Source organism: Gadus morhua, chromosome 8, assembly GCF_902167405.1.
Source record: "Gadus morhua chromosome 8, gadMor3.0, whole genome shotgun sequence".
Lineage (NCBI taxonomy): Eukaryota > Metazoa > Chordata > Actinopteri > Gadiformes > Gadidae > Gadus > Gadus morhua.
Genome location: NC_044055.1, coordinates 29414996 through 29434462, shown reverse-complemented (window position 1 = coordinate 29434462; position 19467 = coordinate 29414996). Strand labels below are relative to the sequence as shown.

Below are 19467 nucleotides of genomic sequence, written 5' to 3'. Positions count from 1 at the left end.
TATTTGCACACTTGTTTTAAGGGCTTGTACTTTTCTACTGTCCTCTTTTGAATAGATACCTGGTTAAACACAAAGCCCACCTCCGCTTCTGAGGCCAGAGTCACGCGTGAACGTCCACGGAGGACCTCCTCTCCTCCCGCCTCTCTGCTCCGCCCCTCCCAGTGTGCTGACGCCCCCCCCTCCCTCCACACACGGCTGGGCTGGTGGAGGCTCCAGGGTTGAAGGATGCTTGGACCACCCTCCCAGCCCTCCTTTTCTTTTGGTACATCCACTTGAACTGTTTTATATGGAGGAGTCCTTCCGCTCAGACCAGCAGATGTTTTACAGCCAGCAGTGGTTTGAGAGGCAGGAGAAAAACCTAGATTGTCTTTTATGATTGCATTTAGTTTTTTTCTGAAATGCAGAGAGACGACCGACAGAGGAACTTAAAGCCCTTGTCGCCGTGCTTGGTCTGTATTTTGAATCGCCACATGAAAAGCATTGCTCTTCAGTTTCTTTTATTTGTTTGGGGAGGGGGTCAGATTTAATTGAAGGGATTCTCTTTATACACATTAAGGATTTATACCATGGGGGGGATAGTTGTTGCTAGAATGTAAATATGATCATTCTCAGAGCCAAAGGTCTGAGTAAAATATTTTTTTTGTCGTTCTTTTGACACTGAAAGAAGACGTTGGTCCGACCGCATTTATCAAGCCTCATAACTGCAGTCTGTTCAAGGTTTAAGATCAGCAATTGGTCATGCAATGGCCGCTGCAAGTTGTTCGATGTGTTTTCACCCAATTGTTCTTTGAAGCTGGACAGTAATGCTTTAAATGACCACATAAAATGGACAATAAAGGCTGATAAAAGGATGTGTGTTTGTGTGTTGTTAAAAGGTCAAATTAAGTTCTGGATGGTGACGTTGAACTTGACGGCCGGGAGACCGGGCTCCTGTAGGGAAGTCGTCACATCTTTGTTCTGCTCAATTATTTATCCCAGTTGTCACTTAAAGCGGAATTCAGTGTCTCTCACAGTAATTGTATTTTTGGGCTGGATTTTAATAATTTAAAAAAGATGTAATCATACGTTTCATCATCACGCCCATAATTTTCTATGATGGGTTTAGCAAATGGCAAACATTTAACAATTATTTGCTGAAGGCGAAGTGAAAAGTGGGGCTATTCCCCACTATTCACAGAGCCTGAGGTGAATAATTGTTTTTGTATAAACTACACGTGAACACTCCAAAAATAAACAAGATAACACTTTTTGCCGGGATTATTTTACTTTATTAGAGTTTTTGTTTTGTTTGTGTGACGAGACGAACGTCACAATATCCCGAGTTTCAGATCTCAATCATGGGATATTGCCAAATATTCCCGAGATAGCGAACCAATCAAATTGCTCCATCCTAGGAGGTTCAGGTGTAGCATATACTAAAACTGCTTAGTAACCATTGTATTTTAATATGTTTGATAATAAACGGCTTTCAAAAGACTTAAGTGGAGGTCACAGCCAAATTTTCTTCATATCCTCACCTACAGCAAGCCTTAAACAAAACACATTCCACTTTTACTTTAGGCAAGTGAAGATCATACTGCCAAGTCAAGGTCACACAGCAAAGTGAAGGCCACAGCCAAAAGATCTCCATACATTCACCTGCAACAAGCCTCAATGGTTTTATCAAGCTCTTCATTTTCCAAAAAATGTATGTTGAATAAGATGTATTTTTACTAAAGCATAGCTTTTGAGAGCCATTTACAAATTGGGGTCCTTTAGTAAGCCAGTTTTGGACTAGATGCAATGCAGAATGAATTCAAACTAAACATGTTGCTAAGTTGAGAAGGTTCAAACTTCTCATTCGTAATTGCTACAACCTAATGAGGACAAGAACAAGTTCATATGTAGATTATTTTATGGATGGTCTTGATTTCTAAAAAGGTCTTTATAGACGGGACCATTTAATATTCAAGGTCATTTACAACTTTATAATTTGACAGTTTCATGTTTCTCCTCCACAGTAAGGAACAGCTCTATTAGTAGATCCTAGTATTCCTCACTGTCACCACCATGTGCACTCTGGAAGTGGAGTGGTCCAAAGTCCGTCCGTGTAACAGAAGATCCGAGAATGGGAAGTTCTCATTCTGTAGCTCCGATTACACCTGTAGAGCACATTCCAGGCAAATATCTCCGGCTCTGCATTCTGCACTACTGGTATGGCGCCACATCGTTCAACTTTAAAACAATCAGCAGATAAAAATACAACTCATGAATAAACTTCACAGTAACATTAAAAATAATAAATATCAACCCATCAATTACCAAAATGGGACCAACATGGTCCCCTTTTTACCTTTCGTACCCAAATATAATGTATATGAGTTACTGTTATAATTCATACTGTATATCTAATACTATAGACTAGAGCATATAGGATCTGGGTGAAGTTTGTCATCTACCGCTGGCTGAAAAGGAGCATATCTTCTGTTATGTGAACTAGTGGATTAAGTAAGGGCTTTAAGGCTGGCTTTGAGTGGTTGTTGGGATGTTTTGGACGGTACAAGCTGACACTACCGTGCCTGGTTCCAGTCCTTGATTCCATGCCCCCTTTTAAAATTTGTATTGTCAAATAAGTCATGAAATGAAACAAAATAGAAATTCAAGATAGTAAATCCCAGCTTACTTGGCACTTCCTCTCTCCTAGGCAAAGTAGTCGTCTCATCTCGTCCTCCTCCCCTGGCTGGAATGCAAAGATTAAATCGTCGTTATTCCAACTGTAGCAAATACATTATACTTTAAATAATTGTATTTCAATTCCATTTTTAGACATTATTACTATGGCTGGGCAACGATTACCTTTTTTAATTGTGATTAATCACATTGTATTTGTGAGTTAACTCGCGATTAATCACACTTTTAACATATTTTAAATCCATTAAGAATGGATTTAAAATAAAATTCTATAATTCTAAATGTCTCACTCAGGCCCTGTCCACACTAACCCGGGTAAATGCAAATACGCACATCCGCAATGAAAATGATCTACGTCCACACTATCGTTTTCGGAATGTTTTTCATCCACGTTCCACACTGAAATTATTTTGATAAACAGTTGTTTTCATGGTTACGCGACTCCCGCCACGCCTATCTGTTTCGATTACAGGCGCGCGATCATCTGATAGTTGCAGTTGATCAGCTGGCCAATAATTTTCACTCACAAGCAAAAAATATGACTCAAACCAAAAGTACAAAGGTGAGTTTTTTTTTTTTTTTTTTTTAACGCCGCTCCAAGTACGGTTTGAACTGGCGTCTGCGTTTTTTCCCATTGCTTAAAGGGGCCCTATTATGCCATTTTTTACTGTTTATTATTTAATTTGTTTGACCTCATAGAATGGATTTACCACAATAAAGGGTTGTCTAGCGCATTATTTTTTCTCCTACTTTTATGAGTATTACAACCCCTATGTGAAACACCCTGTTGCTTAGAATTTTGAGGCATTTAGAATCTTGCTGCTGACGTCATTTCAGGCAATCTGTCACTCTGTCTACTATGGCTTCGGTGCTACCTAACCAATTATATATTATAACTCACAGATATATTATAACTCACCAATTATATATTATAACTCACCTTACCAATTATATATATATATTAGAGCTGTCAAGCGATTAAAATATTTAATCGTGATTAATCGCATTAATGTCATAGTTAACTCTAATTAATCGCGATTAATCGCAAATTATTTTTCTATGCTAAATATCCCTTGATTTTTTTGTCCCATAATTCTTCTCATTTTAATTCTCTTATCAACATGGTGAAGTGCATCGGCTTGCCTTGTGCAAATTATTTTTTATTGATAACAACATTGGCATATACACTGATCAAAACAGGACGATACAAAAAAAGAGCCTATAGTGCAATTAAACGACTGCTTTGAACAAATGTCATTTGAACATAGCAGTCAGGCTACTGCTTCTTTGTTTTGAGCCAAAGAAATATATATATATTTTTTTTATTATTTTTTTTTTATAAAATAATTGCGTTAATCGCGCGATAAAAAATTTAACGCCGTTAAATTTGGTTTGCGTTAACGCCGTTAATAACGCGTTTAACTGACAGCTCTAATATATATGTATATATATACAGTGTTTCCCCTAGGATGGAGTTGCAGCAGCAGAGGGGAAATGTTTTATTTTTTTCGCGCACAATTTTTTTGTGTGCTCGCAAAGCGCACCCTGCCGGGAGGTTTCTATGTGTAAGTATAATCTTTAAAAACATTATTTATATTTATTTAACAAAATATATTTATATCAACAACCACCCTATACATTAAAATCCCATAACCCAAATACTACAACAATCGAAAAGGTCTGTGCCTCAAACCAATGCATCTTCCCACTCCCTCCCCTCTCCCCATCACAAAGGTTGTAGTAGGAGCATAAATAGGCCATGCCTCTATTGAACAAGTTTTGGGGCTCTAGAGTCAATAATGGCGACGCTACTGAAAATGTTGCTAAAAAAATGTATGTTGACATTTTTGCTAAAAGGAAATTTCTTAGAAATAAGTAGAGATATATTTTTCAAAAATTAAGGTTCCAGTAAGACCATAAAGAGCCCTGAGGGCGTTTTCATTGCCATAACAACGTGAGCTAATCAACAAGTACAAAATGTTCTAGACCAGTGGTTCTCAATCATTTTTCTTTCATTCCCCCACTAGGAGACAGACATTTTATCACGCCCTCCCTGAATTGAAATAGCCTACTATTGAGAACCTGCTAATATTTATTTATTTAGATTAATAAAATGAACGGAGATAACATCTGCAACAAATTAAAACTATTTCCAACTTCATTTTATTAACTCAATTTGTAACATTTAAACAAGACTGCTAAGTCTGTGTGAATCTCAAAACAGAGAAACAAGAGCAAATGATTCACTGGGGTTTGCATTTAATTATATTTTTAAAAAGTAAACATTGGTCACTTGTCAGCTTCATCAGCTTATTCCCTTTCAAAAAAAATAATACATGTTCATCTTTCAAGCATGAATAAAGACCCTCTGTCATGACTTTGTAAGATCAAAATTCTTGTAAAACTTCTGACCCTTGGTCTTAAGTTTAAAATAAAATAAGTAACCTATTAAAATAAATAAATAAATACATAAGACACTAAGTCCCCTCTGCCGCTCACGACCCCCCTGACACTTTTAATCAGCTGAGGGCGTTTGCCTGAGTCTATTGGAACATGTTGTACTTGTTGATTAGCTCACGTTGTTATGGCAATGAATACGCCCTCAGCTGATAAACTAATGCCAGCATTTTTTTTCAACAGAAAATTAGCACCCATATCAACATATATTTGATATTTTTCTGCTCCTTGCACCTAATCATGCTTATCATGCTACGCAGCATTACAAGGCTCTGCCGACTAAAACATGAAGCAATTCAAGAAGAGGCATATATAGAATCGTCTTGTGGTCAACTGTCATTTAATAGACATCTGACAGATTATGTCAAGGTTTTAAAATTATAGTATTATTATTACCAGGTCATGTTATAACACAGCTGGAAATCGTGGATTTTCTGATAAAGACTAGCTAGCCTTTTTGACAGACAAAACAGCAGAAACTATGTTAGGTGCGCTCGTGCTGCATTTTTGGTTTTGTCAAACAGGAGACGCCCACCCACCAATCTGAGGTTAGAGATTCCTGAAGGAAGGTTGCGCTCGATTTCACTAGCCCATTTGAGCCTGTTCATTAGTGTACAGCATCCATCCTCTCATTGCTTGTGTAAAAAAAAACGGTAGAATATTAGTAGAGCTGTCAGTTAAACGCGTTATTAACGGCGTTAACGCAAACCAAATTTAACGGCGTTAAAAATGTTATCGCGCGATTAACGCAATTATTTTATAAAAAAAAAATATATATATATTTTTTTTTTTTTTCTTTGGCTCAAAACAAAGAAGCAGTAGCCTGACTGCTATGTTCAAATGACATTTGTTCAAAGCAGTCGTTTAATTGCACTATAGGCTCTTTTTTTGTATCGTCCTGTTTTGATCAGTGTATATGCCAATGTTGTTATCAATAAAAAATAATTTGCACAAGGCAAGCCGATGCACTTCACCATGTTGATAAGAGAATTAAAATGAGAAGAATTATGGGACAAAAAAATCAAGGGATATTTAGCATAGAAAAATAATTTGTGATTAATCGCGATTAATTAGAGTTAACTATGACATTAATGCGATTAATCACGATTAAATATTTTAATCGCTTGACAGCTCTTAATATTAGATTTGACGACGAAACGATAGGGTGGGCTAAGGCAAGTTTTGGGGCTCTAGAAGAAGAATGGCGACGCTATTGAAATTTTACCATTGTGGTCGTTTTCAGTTTTGCACTTTGCAGACGGTCCCTAAGCTCGCGGCTGAAAGCCGACTGCTCGTAGAAGCCAATGCAGTTCACCGTTCGCCAAAGACGGCTCGTTTGGATGAAAACAATATTGTAGCTGGTTCTCACGGTTACTACACTCAATTGTGTCGCAACGATGTTTCACTGATGATCTATTGAACCGCAAACTCAGAATCTGCGGAAGTTCCTCCGTTAATATGAAGCTCTCCTCTTCTCTAGTTAAAAAAAGAAATTCAGCAGCGGCGGTCATATTTCAGCACGGCGTACCGCCGCTGCTAGGTGCATAGGCCTATAGGGGAAACACTGATATATATATATAGGCTATACATATATAATTTATGTATAATTTATATATATAATTTATAGATAATATATAAATGGTATTATGTCTTTCTGTCCATCTACTTCTCTACTCAAACTCTATTTTGCAATCTTATCCATTCCCCCCGACCCAAGCGTGTCCAGGAACGCAGCAAAAGTTGATGACGCTCTCCCATTGACTCTCAGCAAAAGTACATGCTTACGTCACCATGTACCGGAAGTAAAAGAAAGCCGCGGAGAGAATCCCAACGAGCCGTTTCTAGGCAGCTCGGTAACAGTGATTTGCGGTAGTCATTTACTCCCCCTGGTGGGAATTTTATGGTATTGTAACTTTGCCAACCATTTATATACCCCAAAACATATGTAAAGCGCAATAGGAGAAGGAAAAAACTGAAAAGCATAATAGGACCCCTTTAAGCATAGCAAGTACAGCGCTCGCCCTCGGCGTTGGACTAACGAATATGTTTGAGAGAATATGTCGAGTTGTATTTGGAGATAAATAAGCACATTGTACAGAGAAATGATCATTTGCAATTCACCTGCCATTTTTTGATGAGCGTCTCGGTCTCGGGCGCAAGCTTGTTGCAGCGTCATGGCATTGTCATGGCAACCGAACGTCATCGTTTCTGAAAGCCTCCGTCCTCCGTACCTCTCCACACTACAACGCAAACCCAGTGTTTTCAGATTTATCCACCTCAGCGATCGTTTTTGAAAAGCATCTTTTTCAGTGTCGGAATTCTCCGTTTACATGACGGTCGGAAGAGATGACGCAAAAGTGGCGTTGTGTCTTCACTTTTTATTCCGCGTTTAGGCAAGCGTTTTCGGGAGGAAATCTGCGTGCATACGGCGACGCAAAAGTGTGTGGAATTCGATTGGGTAAGCATTTCAGGCGGCTAGGTGGTGCTGTGATAAACTATCACGCAACACCGCCATGTCTGAGCGCATGCGTAGAATCTTCCTTCTCTTATCTGCGCCGCAAAAACCAAAACGATAGTTATATTATAACTCTAGTTCTATGATTGTAGGCGTAGCCGTCTAGGCTTCGCCTTATGGGCTTGTCCCGTGAAAATTCAAACTATGCACCTATCAGCGTGGGCACCGCCCACAATTCCCACGGTATCGTGTATATAGCGCGGTGTATACCATCGCTCATCCTCCACGCTTTTCTTTCAGCATTTGGAGGGTACAGCAGGTGGGAAACTAGACGGCTACGCCTACAATCATAGAACTAGAGTTATAATAACATAACTATCGTTCTATTTCATGTAGGCTACGCCGTCTAGGCTTCGCCTTATGGGCTAAGGTGAAGCTGCGAGCGGAGCCCGATCAATGTACTCCTGCTGGACCCCAGTCAAAACGACCTAAGTCACCAGAACACATTAAGACTCAAAAAAGCCAAGGAAGTGTAAAACACAACAGCTTAATAAAAAACGAATTCCTCCTAGATCAAGCAAGGCAATGATCAAGGGAGAAAAAAAGTGAGTGTAAAGACTCCGGCTCTAATCCGTGCTTCATGAAACCCATGAAAAGGAAAAGAAAAACCAGAGCAACACGGTTTCCATTAGGTCCGCTACTACCGGGGGCGGAGCCACAGAATCCGGCTCTCCGATTAGGGGACTCTCTCGGCCGTTTTTAGAAGAAAAAACGGCGGGAGTGCCACACTGGCAACAAAGCCACCTGAAAATTGGCGAGCAAATAGAAAAACCTCTAGCCTGTTTTTCATTTGAAAAAAGGTGGGAGAGTGAGACTGGTAATCAAGTCCAACTCTCATCAGCTCCCTCTCTGACTTCACCCTAGTAACAGAACAGACCGTCTCAGAACTCATCCGCAAAGCCAAAACCACCACCTGTCAGCTCGATCCTCTTCCCACCTCCCTTGTCAAAGCATGTCTTCCGTCCATCTCCCCCATGATCAGCAACATAATTAACTCCTCCCTCACTACTGGTACTGTACCCCTCACTCTCAAGCTGGCTGCCATCACTCCCATCCTGAAAAAACCTGGTGCTGACCCATCTGACCTTAACCATTACCGGCCCATCTCCAATCTCCCTTTCATCTCCAAAACACTTGAAAGGGTGGTTGCCGCACAACTACAGTCCCACCTCGACATTAACAATCTCCACGAACCGTTCCAATCTGGCTTCCGTCCAAAACACAGCACTGAAACAGCCCTAGTCAAAATCACCAACGACCTCCATCTTGCAGCCGACTCTGGATTACTCACCATTCTCATCCTCCTCGATCTCAGCGCAGCATTCGACACCATCTCCCACCCTCTGCTCCTGGACCGCCTAGCTGGTATTGGGATCACTGGTGCTGCACTCTCCTGGTTTACATCCTACCTCACCGGCCGTCAACAATTTGTTCAACTAAGCAACCACAAGTCTGGGTGTTCAGGTGTCTCACTGGGTGTCCCCCAGGGGTCAGTCTTGGGTCCACTCCTCTTCACCACTTACCTTCTCCCGCTGGGCACACTCCTCCGTCACCATGGGGTCAATTTTCACTGCTACGCTGACGACACACAGGTCTACATCTCCACCAAACCCACCGCTGCCATCCCCCCCACCTCCCTCATCACGTGCCTGGAAGAGATCCGGAGCTGGTTGAGCAGGAACTTCCTGAAACTCAATGGAAACAAGACCGAGGCCCTGCTCATCGGATCCAAATCCTCCCTCACTAAATCACAACACACCCCAGCTCCACTCATAATTATCGATGGATTCCCAGTACCCTTCTCCTCCAAAGTCAAGAGCCTCGGCGTCATCCTGGACAACACCCTCTCATTCGCACCCCATATTCACAACATCACCCGGACTGCATTCTTCCACCTCCGCAACATCGCCAGACTCCGCCCATCACTGACCCAATCCAGCACTGAAATCCTAGTTCACTCATTTGTCACATCACGCATAGACTACTGCAACGCCCTCCTCACCGGACTCCCCACCAAACTCATCAACAGACTGCAGATCATTCAGAACTCAGCCGCCCGGATCATCACCCGCACCAAATCATCTGACCACATCACCCCTGTCCTCATTCAACTTCACTGGCTCCCAGTACACTACCGTATCCAATACAAAACCCTACTCCTCACCTACAAAGCTCTCCACAACCTAGCCCCCAGTTATCTCTGCGACCTCCAAGAATACACTCCCTCCCACTCCCTCCGCTCAACCTCTGCTGGACTACTATGTATCCCCACATCACGACTCACTACAATGGGTGCCCGGTCATTCAGCTGTTCAGCACCCAGGCTCTGGAACTCCCTCCCCCCACACATAAAACAATCAGACACCATTACAACCTTCAAGTCACAACTCAAAACTCACCTGTTCAAACTCGCACACAACGTCTAACTGATCACTGTTTTGATTGTTTTTTTTTGTTTTTTTTTGTTTTGTCTTGTTTTTGTTTTATTTATTTCTTATTGCTTATGTTTATTTATTTTTACACAATGTCTTGTTTATTAAAAAATGTATGATGACTATATGCTCTGTAAGGTGACCTTGGGTGTCTTGAAAGGCGCCTCTAAATTAAATGTATTATTATTATTATTAACTCGCCAGCAGGCGAGAGGAAATCCAACCACGCCGCTTTAAAGAACATGTCTATATTCTTAATCCTTAAAAGGGGTCCCGGACTCTAGCACAGAGTTGCCGAGTGAGCCCCTGGACATGTCTAACATGTAAAAACGGACAAAGGGGCCGGGGGAAGACCAAGACGCAGCCGCGCAGATGTCTTCCACCGAAACGCCCTTGAGTAGAGCCGTTGAAGCGGCCACGCTCCGTGTGGAGTGAGCTTTAACGCCCAACGGTGGCGCCAAGCCCTGCCGAGAGTAGGCTAAGCAAACCCTCACATACCCAGCGAGAAAGCCGCTGCTTAGAGAGAGCGCGGCCCCTGCTTGCGTCGCTATAACACACAAACAACTGTTGTGTGGAGCGGACCGCGGCCGAGCGATTCACGTACATAGCCAACGCCCGAACCGGGCACAGGAGATGCAACTCCGCCTCCGCCTCATCAGAATGAGGCGGGGGGTGAAAAGCCTTAAGCACAATATCCCTCGACCGAAAATAACTATTAATGTTCTTCGGGAGGAACGCAGGATTAGGTCTGAGCAACGCGAAGGAGCTGTCCTCGTTTTAGCAACAAGCAACTCGGGCTGACAGACAGAGCGGTTAGCTCACCGGCCCGCTTGGCAGAAACCAAGGCCAACAAGAGTGCCGTCTTAAATGACAAGGCATCCAAGGGGGCCTGAGAAAGAGGATCGAAAGGATCCCTGGACAATCCGCGCAACACGGTGGGGAGATCCCAGCGTGGTGTAAGCACGCGTGAAACAGGCCTAACCCGTCTAGCCCCACGCAAGAATCTCATGACCAGTGGATGGCTGAAGATCGGTCCACCATCACAGCCTGCATGGCCAGCCGAAACGGCTGCCGCATAGACCTTGATAGTGGAGAAGGCCAAACCTTTTTCCAATAAGGTTTTCAGAAACAAAAGCACGCTTCCCACCTCACATTGAGATGGGACAGCGTGGTTCCTCTCACACCAATTAGAGAAGGCGCACCACTTCGCCGCATAGAGGGAAGAAGTAGAAGGCGCACGAGCGCTCTGAATAGTGTTGATAACCGTCTCAGGCAAACCTTTGCCCTGCAGAATCAACCTCTCAGGAGCCAAACCAACAGCCGTCCCGAGACATCGGGCGGGTGGTGCACCGTCCCGTGGGCCTTTGAAAACGCATCCGGCCTGAACGGTACTGGCCACGGCGCTGACCGCGAGAGCGCGGCCAGCTCTGGAAACCACAGAGCTGAACGGTTCTCCGGGGCCACTAATATCAGGGACAGACTCTCCTGTCTGACCCGTTCCAGAAGAGGAAGGATCAGCTGGAGTTTGGGGAAACGCATACAAGAGAGCCCGCGATATGCAGGGCTCTCAGACTGAGGAGATACTGATGAGCCCAAAGCCAGAGCTCGACCGCCTTTCGGTGGAGAGCAGGGGAGCGGACTCCCCCCTGTCTGTTGATGTACGCCGCCGCCGACACGCTGTCTGTCCTTATCAGAACGTGGCGGCCACGCACCAGGTGAAAGAAATGCAACAGCACTTTCCTCACAGCGTCTAGCTCCAACACATTTATGTGTGCTGTAGGGGGCGTGCGCCACTCGTCCCCGACCGAGTGAGAGAAGCACGTTCCTCCCCAACCCTTCAATGAGGCGTCCGTGAAGACCACTACGTAGGACGCCACCCTGCCCAGGGGAACACCCCTGAGAAGGGCGGAGGGTCTTTTCCAATATTCCAGGTCTGGCCGACACCGAACGGGGGACGAGGAGCACCCTGAGCTTGTGTCGCCTGGTGTCTAACCGTTGGCGAGCAAACCACCGCTGGAGTCTGCGCATAAAAAGCAGACCCAGGGGGACCACGGGGTGGGCAGCTGCCATCAGCCCTAACAGGCGCATGATGCGGTCACGTTTCTGCGAACGCGAAAACGGGAGAGCGTCGACAGGATGGCGTCTCGCCGAGGAGGCGAAAGCATCGCAGTCATGGTGGCTGAGTCTAGGCAAAGCCCCAAGTAGACTGTCTGCCGGCTGGGGAGCGGGGAGCTCTTCTCCCAGTTGATGGCAAAACCCAGGAAGGAGAGATGGTTTATCACCAACATGGTGTCCCTTCTCGCAGTCTCTTCTGAGTTGCTCAGAATAAGCAGGTCGTCTAGGTAGAAGAGAATCCTCTTTCCCTGACGCCTGAGCGGTTCCAACGCCGTCTCCACACACTTCGAGAAGGTGCGCGGAGCCAGGGAATAGCCAAACGGCAGACACTGGTACTCGTATGCCATCCCCATAAAGGCAAAGCGGAGAAACTGTGCGCCTGCCGAACAGGGACGTGGAAGTAAGCATCCTTGAGATCCAGGGATGTGAACCAATCGCCCTCTCTCAAACACCGGAACAACGCTCCGACAGTGAGCATTCTGAACTTCCTCGTGGCAACGAATCTGTTGAACACGCGAAGATCCAGAATAGGTCTCTTTTCCCCTGACTTCTTGGAAACCAGGAAGTAGCGGGAATAAAACCCTAGGTGAGACTCGTGGGGGGGAACGACAGTGATGGCCCCCTTTACCAAGAGACGTGCCACCTCTGCTGCCAGAGCTGTGCTCGCAGCCGGGTCCCGTAGCGTGGTCTCCACCAACCCCATAAAGGGTGGGGGACGACGCTTGAACTGTATGGGATGGCCCCATCTCAACGTGGTGTCCAACCACGATGGCAGAACGCACCGCTCTTGCCAACACGCATAGCGGTTGGAGAGAGGGCGAGCCGACAGCTGAGGAAGACCGTCCAGGAATAACCCGTATTCCTCTGCCCCTACCGCCTCCACACTGCGTGTGAACCAAGGGGGGCTTCCCATGAAAGGGAGGAGGCTCAGCGAGCGTAGGAGACGTACCAGAACCAGCCGCTGTAAAAACAACGAGCTGTCTAGACGTTGCGCTCGTGACCGCTGAACAGGGAGCGAGCCGTCCGGCCGCCGCACCTATGCGCATGCGCTGTCCGCAGGCTGTAGCCACAGCGCGCGGACCCCTCTCCTCACCTATAATGTGGGGAACCAGGAGACCGGTACAAGCGGCCGTATCCACGGGCTCGTGCAACGAGTCTCTGATCCGTCCACGAGGCTCCAAGGATCGCCGCTTCTTAGAAGCAGGTGAACCAGAGGCCATGTGAACACGCCATCCGACCGCCACCCTACAGCCACCGGGCTGAGCGGGGGAAAGAGGCAACATGGAGGAACGCGCCACAAGCGTAGGACGCAGGTGGCCTAAGGAATATCGCTATTTGGGTACCATTTACTGCCGTTCGGTCTTAATTTTTTTCTTTATTTGGGAAGGAAAAAGTCGGAGCCAGCTTCCGGAACTTCCCAACTTCCGGAGAATCGCCCCGAACCGGGAACGATTCTCACGGACAGACTGCTGGTGCGTGAGAACCTCGGAGAACCGGGGACCAAATAGTGGACCCTGGACCAGGCTGGCCCGCTCCCGTTCCGGCACCGCAGTGTGGGAGAGCCATATGATTCGCTGAATCATAGTCGCCCACGCCATATGCCGGCCGGCCGAAACGGCTATCGGCTGGCATAGCTGGAGGATGGCGCTGGAAAAGCCGGAAACCGCCAGCCATCTTGCGGCTTCCTCCGGGCCGTAGGCCTCCCGGTCAGCCGCAAGGAGACCATGGCGGAGGAGAGCAGGGCGATGTTGTCGACCGCAGATTGAGGCACAAACGAACACCCTGTCCGTTAGGCCGACAATCTGCTTCTGGAGGCGGTCGGGGGGCAGCGGCTTTTCGTTAGGGAGCCATCCCGCGCCCGGACAGAGAAGCGCTGCCAGGGGAGGCTCCAGGCATCCCTCGCCTGAGTATCGGCCCACCCTTCCACGTTAGTGAAATCCGTGTTGGACTTCACCGGGGCCTTCAGGGTAGAAGGGTCCCCACCGGCAGCACTAAAAAAGTGCTGCACAGGTGGGAACAAGGGGCACTGGGTAACCCGTCGGGAAGACGATGGGGTGCGAAAGCACCCCATCCTATAGTGCAATTCAAAAAAAAAAGAGCCTATAGTGCAATTAAACGACTGCTTTGAACAAATTTCATTTGAACATAGCAGTCAGGCTACTGCTTCTTTGTTTTGAGCCAAAAAAATAAATAAAAATTTAACAACGTTAAATTTGGTTTGCGTTAACGCCGTTAATAACGCGTTTAACTGACAGCTCAGATCTGTACATCATTAGTGTGGGTTAGTGTGGACGGGGCCTCAGTGTGGGTTGAATAGGAAATTAACGGAACACCAAAGATTTGGGAATGGTAAACAGGCAGTTAATTAGTACAATTGTAAACCAACTGTTATTACAAGTGTAGTTAAATTCAAATAATTAGAACCGCAGATTTGGGAATTGTAAACAGGCTTTCACTTACTGCAATTGTAGCAAGCAGTCACTTACTGCAAGTGTAATTTAATGTTAAGTAAGTGGAACTAAAAACAAAAATGATTGCTTGTATGAATGCTGACATTCTGTGGTCAAAACCTTTCAAAATCAAGTTTAAAAAAATGTGCATTAATGCACCAATTTGTATTAATTAATTGCTAATTATTACATTACTAAACAATTAACTGAGTCAACGTCCCTCCTTTAAGCGAACTACATCCTTAACACTTCACCAACTGGTTTGTAAGGGAAGGTTTGAATGTTCCTTCTCATTAAACATGGAGGTCTACCATTACCTTTGCTATTCAAGTATAATTTGTCATACTTTTTTGTTTACCTAGGGTTACTCCCTCAATCACTCCTCTCTCGCCTTCAGCTGGTCCAGAACTCAGCAGCAAGGCTGCTGAGTGGGATCATATTAGAAAGTGGGATCATATTACCCCCATCCTAGCATCCCTCCACTGATTGCCCATTCACCATGGCCTGGCCCAACCCTACACTACAGAGCTCATCAACCACTATTCAGCTCCCAGGTCCCTTAGATCATGTAGCACTGGTCTCCTGCATGTTCAACGCACTACATTAAAACAGGGGTGACAGTGCTTTTGCTGTGGCTGCGCCCCGCCTTTGGAACGAACTGCCGCCTTCCATCAGAGACGCTCTTTCCGTCACTAGTTTTAAATCTATGCTCAAAACACACCTCTTCTCCCTGGCCTTTCCTCCCCTTTTATGGCATGTTATTTTTATGTTTTCATGTACTATCCTTTTTAAAATAAACTTTAGGTATATAAAGGTGTCGGTGTTCTTTTATATGCTTTTTTTATCACTATGTACCCAATTTGGACAGTGAAAACTGTATTTAAATGCCTTAAAAATAAATTGTACTTACTTACCTTATATGCAACACTTTGCTTGACGTGCAGAGCATACAGTTCAAGTGGTGGGATATGGGGGAATGAATTATCTAAACCTGGCTGAAAGCCACCACATGAGTGTATGATTAGGTTGCTAGGTAGGCTGGTACATGCTGTGAGGACCGACTTGTCTTGGTCCCGATGCAAGTCCCTCTGAGCCATCATAAACGGCGGTAAAACATAGATGAGGTGAATTTAGTTTTACCAGTTTATGGTAGGAAAAACTAAATAGATTGCTCAAGCGGTCAAAATCTTTTCAAAAATTCTTCTCAGCATCCCTACAAGAAGAAATGGTTTTGTCCTAACCTTCACAAGCTGGAGGATCAGACCATCGTCCATCGCTGAGGCAGGCCACAGTCGCAACACCCACCAGCACGTAGCCGGTGCTGCATGAGTACGTTACCACCTTCCCCCTCTCTTGGGCTTTACCATTCAGTATTTGCGGTGTAACTCCACATTGATTTTCTTTAAGGGAACAGAGATATGACTGTGTTATGAATATGTTGGGTGGTTATTTCATTTGAATGGTAAATGTTTCATTGGGCTACATTGTGGGCCCTTATTAATGCAATATAGCTGAAGCGATACTGTCCTAGGCCTAGCTTAAAATGGTTTTGTATATTTAAATTAGCTGTCGTAGGCCAATTTGTTATATCTATAAATTATATTCCTCTGTATATCTATATCTCTAATTTGCATAGCTGGTCTAATTTAAACCAACTCATGTCATTTTCTGGTTTCTACTTATATTACAAAATGGTGATTCCTGTTGATGATCCTCGATTTACCTTTACAGATGGGTTGTGGGGCCCACATTCCATCGGAACAAACTTGTTGAGGATGTTCAGAGTGATATCCTTCTTGGCAATTTATCGAGATTATGTCCCCAGCCACATAGTCTGCTCTCTTGTCCTGGATTTCACCGTGGGTGATTATCAGAGAAATGCAATGATCTTTTGCTGAAAATGAAGCAGGAAATTTATTCTCACATTCCACTGGTGCACAAAATATTTTGGACCATCAATATTTAGAATCCAGAGGGTCCTAAACATCTCAATGGCTACGGGTCCATTCCAGACATATCTGATAGGAGGTGGAATTTTTGGAAGCTTCCAAAAATTGCCATACCTATACACTTAGGCACAGTGCTCCATGTGCCAGCCGTACATGTAGTTGCCACCCACCACTCCTCCTGATCAGGTTTAAATTCAGTATCACAAGCATAAAACAGAACCTCATTCTCTGCATATGATTTTTTGTCAGGGAGAAAATAGCCATGATCCAATGTGGGAGCTGGGCACCTTAAGGCTAAAACAAATTAGACAAACACAGAGACACAACATTACTTGTTACATTTATTTTGTAATATTCAAAAGGAAAACAGTAACTCCACAATGACTTATGAAATCAAACAGTCCTACCATTTACGCCCATAGGAACCCAAATCAGAAAAACAACAGCAAAATCTCTGAAGCTCATTTTGGTTTCCATTCAGTGCTCAAAATGCAGATTTGGTTTAGCCCAGGGATTATTATAGAAGCATAGCAGTTAATCATTGCTAAACTGGTAAACAGAAAGATGGCCGTAAACCCTGACATAGCAGCCCAGAGGAGAAGCCAGGCCCTGGCTTCAGAGATACCTGTCTAACTGCTGCTTGCAGGTGTGGGGCTGAGGCAGCTTCCCTTCATAAAACATGAAGGGGAGAACAAATGTGAGCTTGGGAAGCCACATGGGAAGAGCAGTTGGTGACAGGAAGAGAAGCAATATTAATGTTATTAAAAACACATATACACACGCGACAAGACATTTGCCAACTAAACATGAGTTTACGACAACTGTTGTGAAACCAGTGTGCAAAGGTTTAACCAGCTGTTTAACCAAGCAAGTAAACAGTGCCTGCAAAACAAATAAGTTGGGAGAGGCAGCCTGGACATGAATAAATATTTGCCTTTTTTGGGGTTTAACTGCCAACCAAACCTTTCTTGGTTTGATTTCCAATGTCTGAAATGTCTCCTATACAGCAGGATCCCTCCCTAACCTCCACCTCCTCACTACTGGCCTCCTTCCCTCGAGATCGCTCAGACAGAAGCGTCTAAAGGACTGAATCGTAAATGGTATATGACATTCAAATGAAAATGAACCCTACGGAAGTAAGGCGGTCTCCGCCTGGCCCTGAACTCACAGAGAGGTACAAGATCACAGCAAATAACCCCTATCCTCTGCCTTTGATGGCTACTGCGTTAAAGGCACACATCACCAAACCTGACCTAAGCAGGACCGTAGAAGATAGTAGGAGACCGCCTCAAACATCTACCATCCCCGCCAATTTGGACCCCTAGCAGTTTGCATACCGAGGTAACAGATCCACCGAGGATGCTATGTCTTCTTCTCTTCACCAAGCCCTCACCAACCTGGACACCAAAAACTCATCCGTAGACTTTAGTTCAGCATTCAACACCATCATCCCTCAGCAGCTGGTTAGTAAACTGGACCCGCTGGGGCTCAGCAATTCCCTGTGGAACTGGCTGCTGTCCTCCTCAGCGAGAGGCTTCAGGCAGTGCGGGTCGGCAGCAACACATCCAGAACCACCGTTCTGGGCACGGGGCCCCCCCAAGGCTGTGTGCTCAGCCCCCTGCTCTTCACGCTGCTGACCCACGACTGCGCTCCGTCCTTCAGCGGAAAACCACATTGGGAACTTTGCGAACGACACAACTGTGGTTGGTCTCATCTCCAACAACGATGAGACAAAGTACAGGAAGGAAGTTAGCCAACTGGCCACGTAGTGTAGAGATAACAACCTCTACCTGAACGTCGAGAAGACCAAAGAGGTTGTAATCCATTTCCAGGGGGAGGGTCCCCACTCCTGAACCCCAACTGACCATCGATGGTGCTGCTGTGGAGAGAGTGAGCAGCCCCAAGTCATCATTGGCCAAAAAGTCCCATCGGCGCCTCTACTTCCTCCGCAAGCTGTAGAGAGAAAGAGCCCCCCAATTCATCATGTGCTCCTTCCACAGAGTCACCATCGATAGCATCCTGACCAGCTGGATCACTGTGCGGTATGGGAGCTGCACTACATCCAATATCCAAAGTAAATCTTTTTTTTTTCATTGATTGTTAACTTCTATTTTGAATTTTAAGTTGCGGGTGCTGGGGTTACTCTCGTTTCCGGCTTTTCCAGCGCCAAACACAAAAGTGTGTATTATTGAACAAATGAAAGAAAGGTGGTGCAAACTTCTGTTATATACAAAAGGGAAACATTTTAAAACCATATACAATAATATTTATCTACAATGTTTATTTGTAAACATTCACACGTAAACATAAATTTGTCCCTAATCTTCCAGACACAGCATCTGTCTATGACAACTCTCCTGAGGGGACTGGCGAAAGCATACCCTCTCGATGTCTGAATCCATCTCCCTACGATTCCGTAAACAATTGACGAGCAGATACATTTGTACGACTGCTGCGCAAATTGTTCAAGCTATTGTTATGTATTATATTGGCCAACACACAAAGATAAAACAAATCTAATCTAGGATATAACATCTCCCCGTCAACTATAAAAAAGGATGGGTTTATGTTTATAGTAAAAAAATACACCATTTAAAAATGTATAACCTTGTCTACTCTTATAAACACAGCCTACCTCGGACATGGCTCCACCACGCATTTTTTTTACAAATCAAAAATGAACAAAACTGTCTTCTAGATTAAGGAAATGATACGGGGAAACGAATAAACCATTATAGTCAACGAGGGAACGTAATAAGTGGTCGAAAGACTTTATTCAACCACCGCCTCTTTCCCTTGACATTTAGTTCCACCTGACAAACACACACTGGCCGGGCGGTGCGCAAAGGCCACACGACCCATACAGGGAGCCAAGTCAG

General features: G+C 44.9%; 2 protein-coding genes across 2 annotated transcripts in view; one reads left to right on the top strand and one right to left on the bottom strand.

The window, feature by feature from the left end:
* Positions 1 to 851, top strand: part of cdc73 (cell division cycle 73, Paf1/RNA polymerase II complex component, homolog (S. cerevisiae)) — a 45236-nt gene extending 44385 nt beyond the window's left edge. Inside the window, exon 17 of the mRNA XM_030362584.1 lies at positions 56 to 851. Coding sequence (XP_030218444.1) covers positions 56 to 92 — 37 coding nt within the window. The 3' untranslated portion in view covers positions 93 to 851. The remainder of the gene's footprint in view (positions 1 to 55) is intronic.
* Positions 852 to 1019: 168 nt separating this feature from the next.
* Positions 1020 to 17152, bottom strand: LOC115548167 (complement factor H-related protein 1). The gene is made up of 6 exons (XM_030362586.1): positions 16996 to 17152; positions 16703 to 16882; positions 16363 to 16533; positions 15881 to 16039; positions 2663 to 2719; positions 1020 to 2214 (listed from the first exon to the last, which is right to left on the bottom strand). The coding sequence occupies exons 1-6, from the start codon at positions 17063 to 17065 to the stop codon at positions 2042 to 2044; spliced, it is 810 nt and encodes a 269-aa protein (XP_030218446.1). The 5' UTR covers positions 17066 to 17152; the 3' UTR covers positions 1020 to 2041.
* Positions 17153 to 19467: the final 2315 nt, after the last annotated feature.

Excerpts from the sequence above, each read along its gene's own strand:
- LOC115548167 (XM_030362586.1), bottom strand. The coding sequence starts at position 17,065 with ATGGAAACCAAAATGAGCTTCAGAGATTTTGCTGTTGTTTTTCTGATT. Across the intron at positions 16,883-16,995 it reads GGTTCCTATGGGCGTAAATG|CCTTAAGGTGCCCAGCTCCC; the intron begins GTAGGACTGTTT and ends AATTTGTTTTAG. Across the intron at positions 2,215-2,662 it reads TAGGAGAGAGGAAGTGCCAA|TTGAACGATGTGGCGCCATA; the intron begins GTAAGCTGGGAT and ends ATTGTTTTAAAG.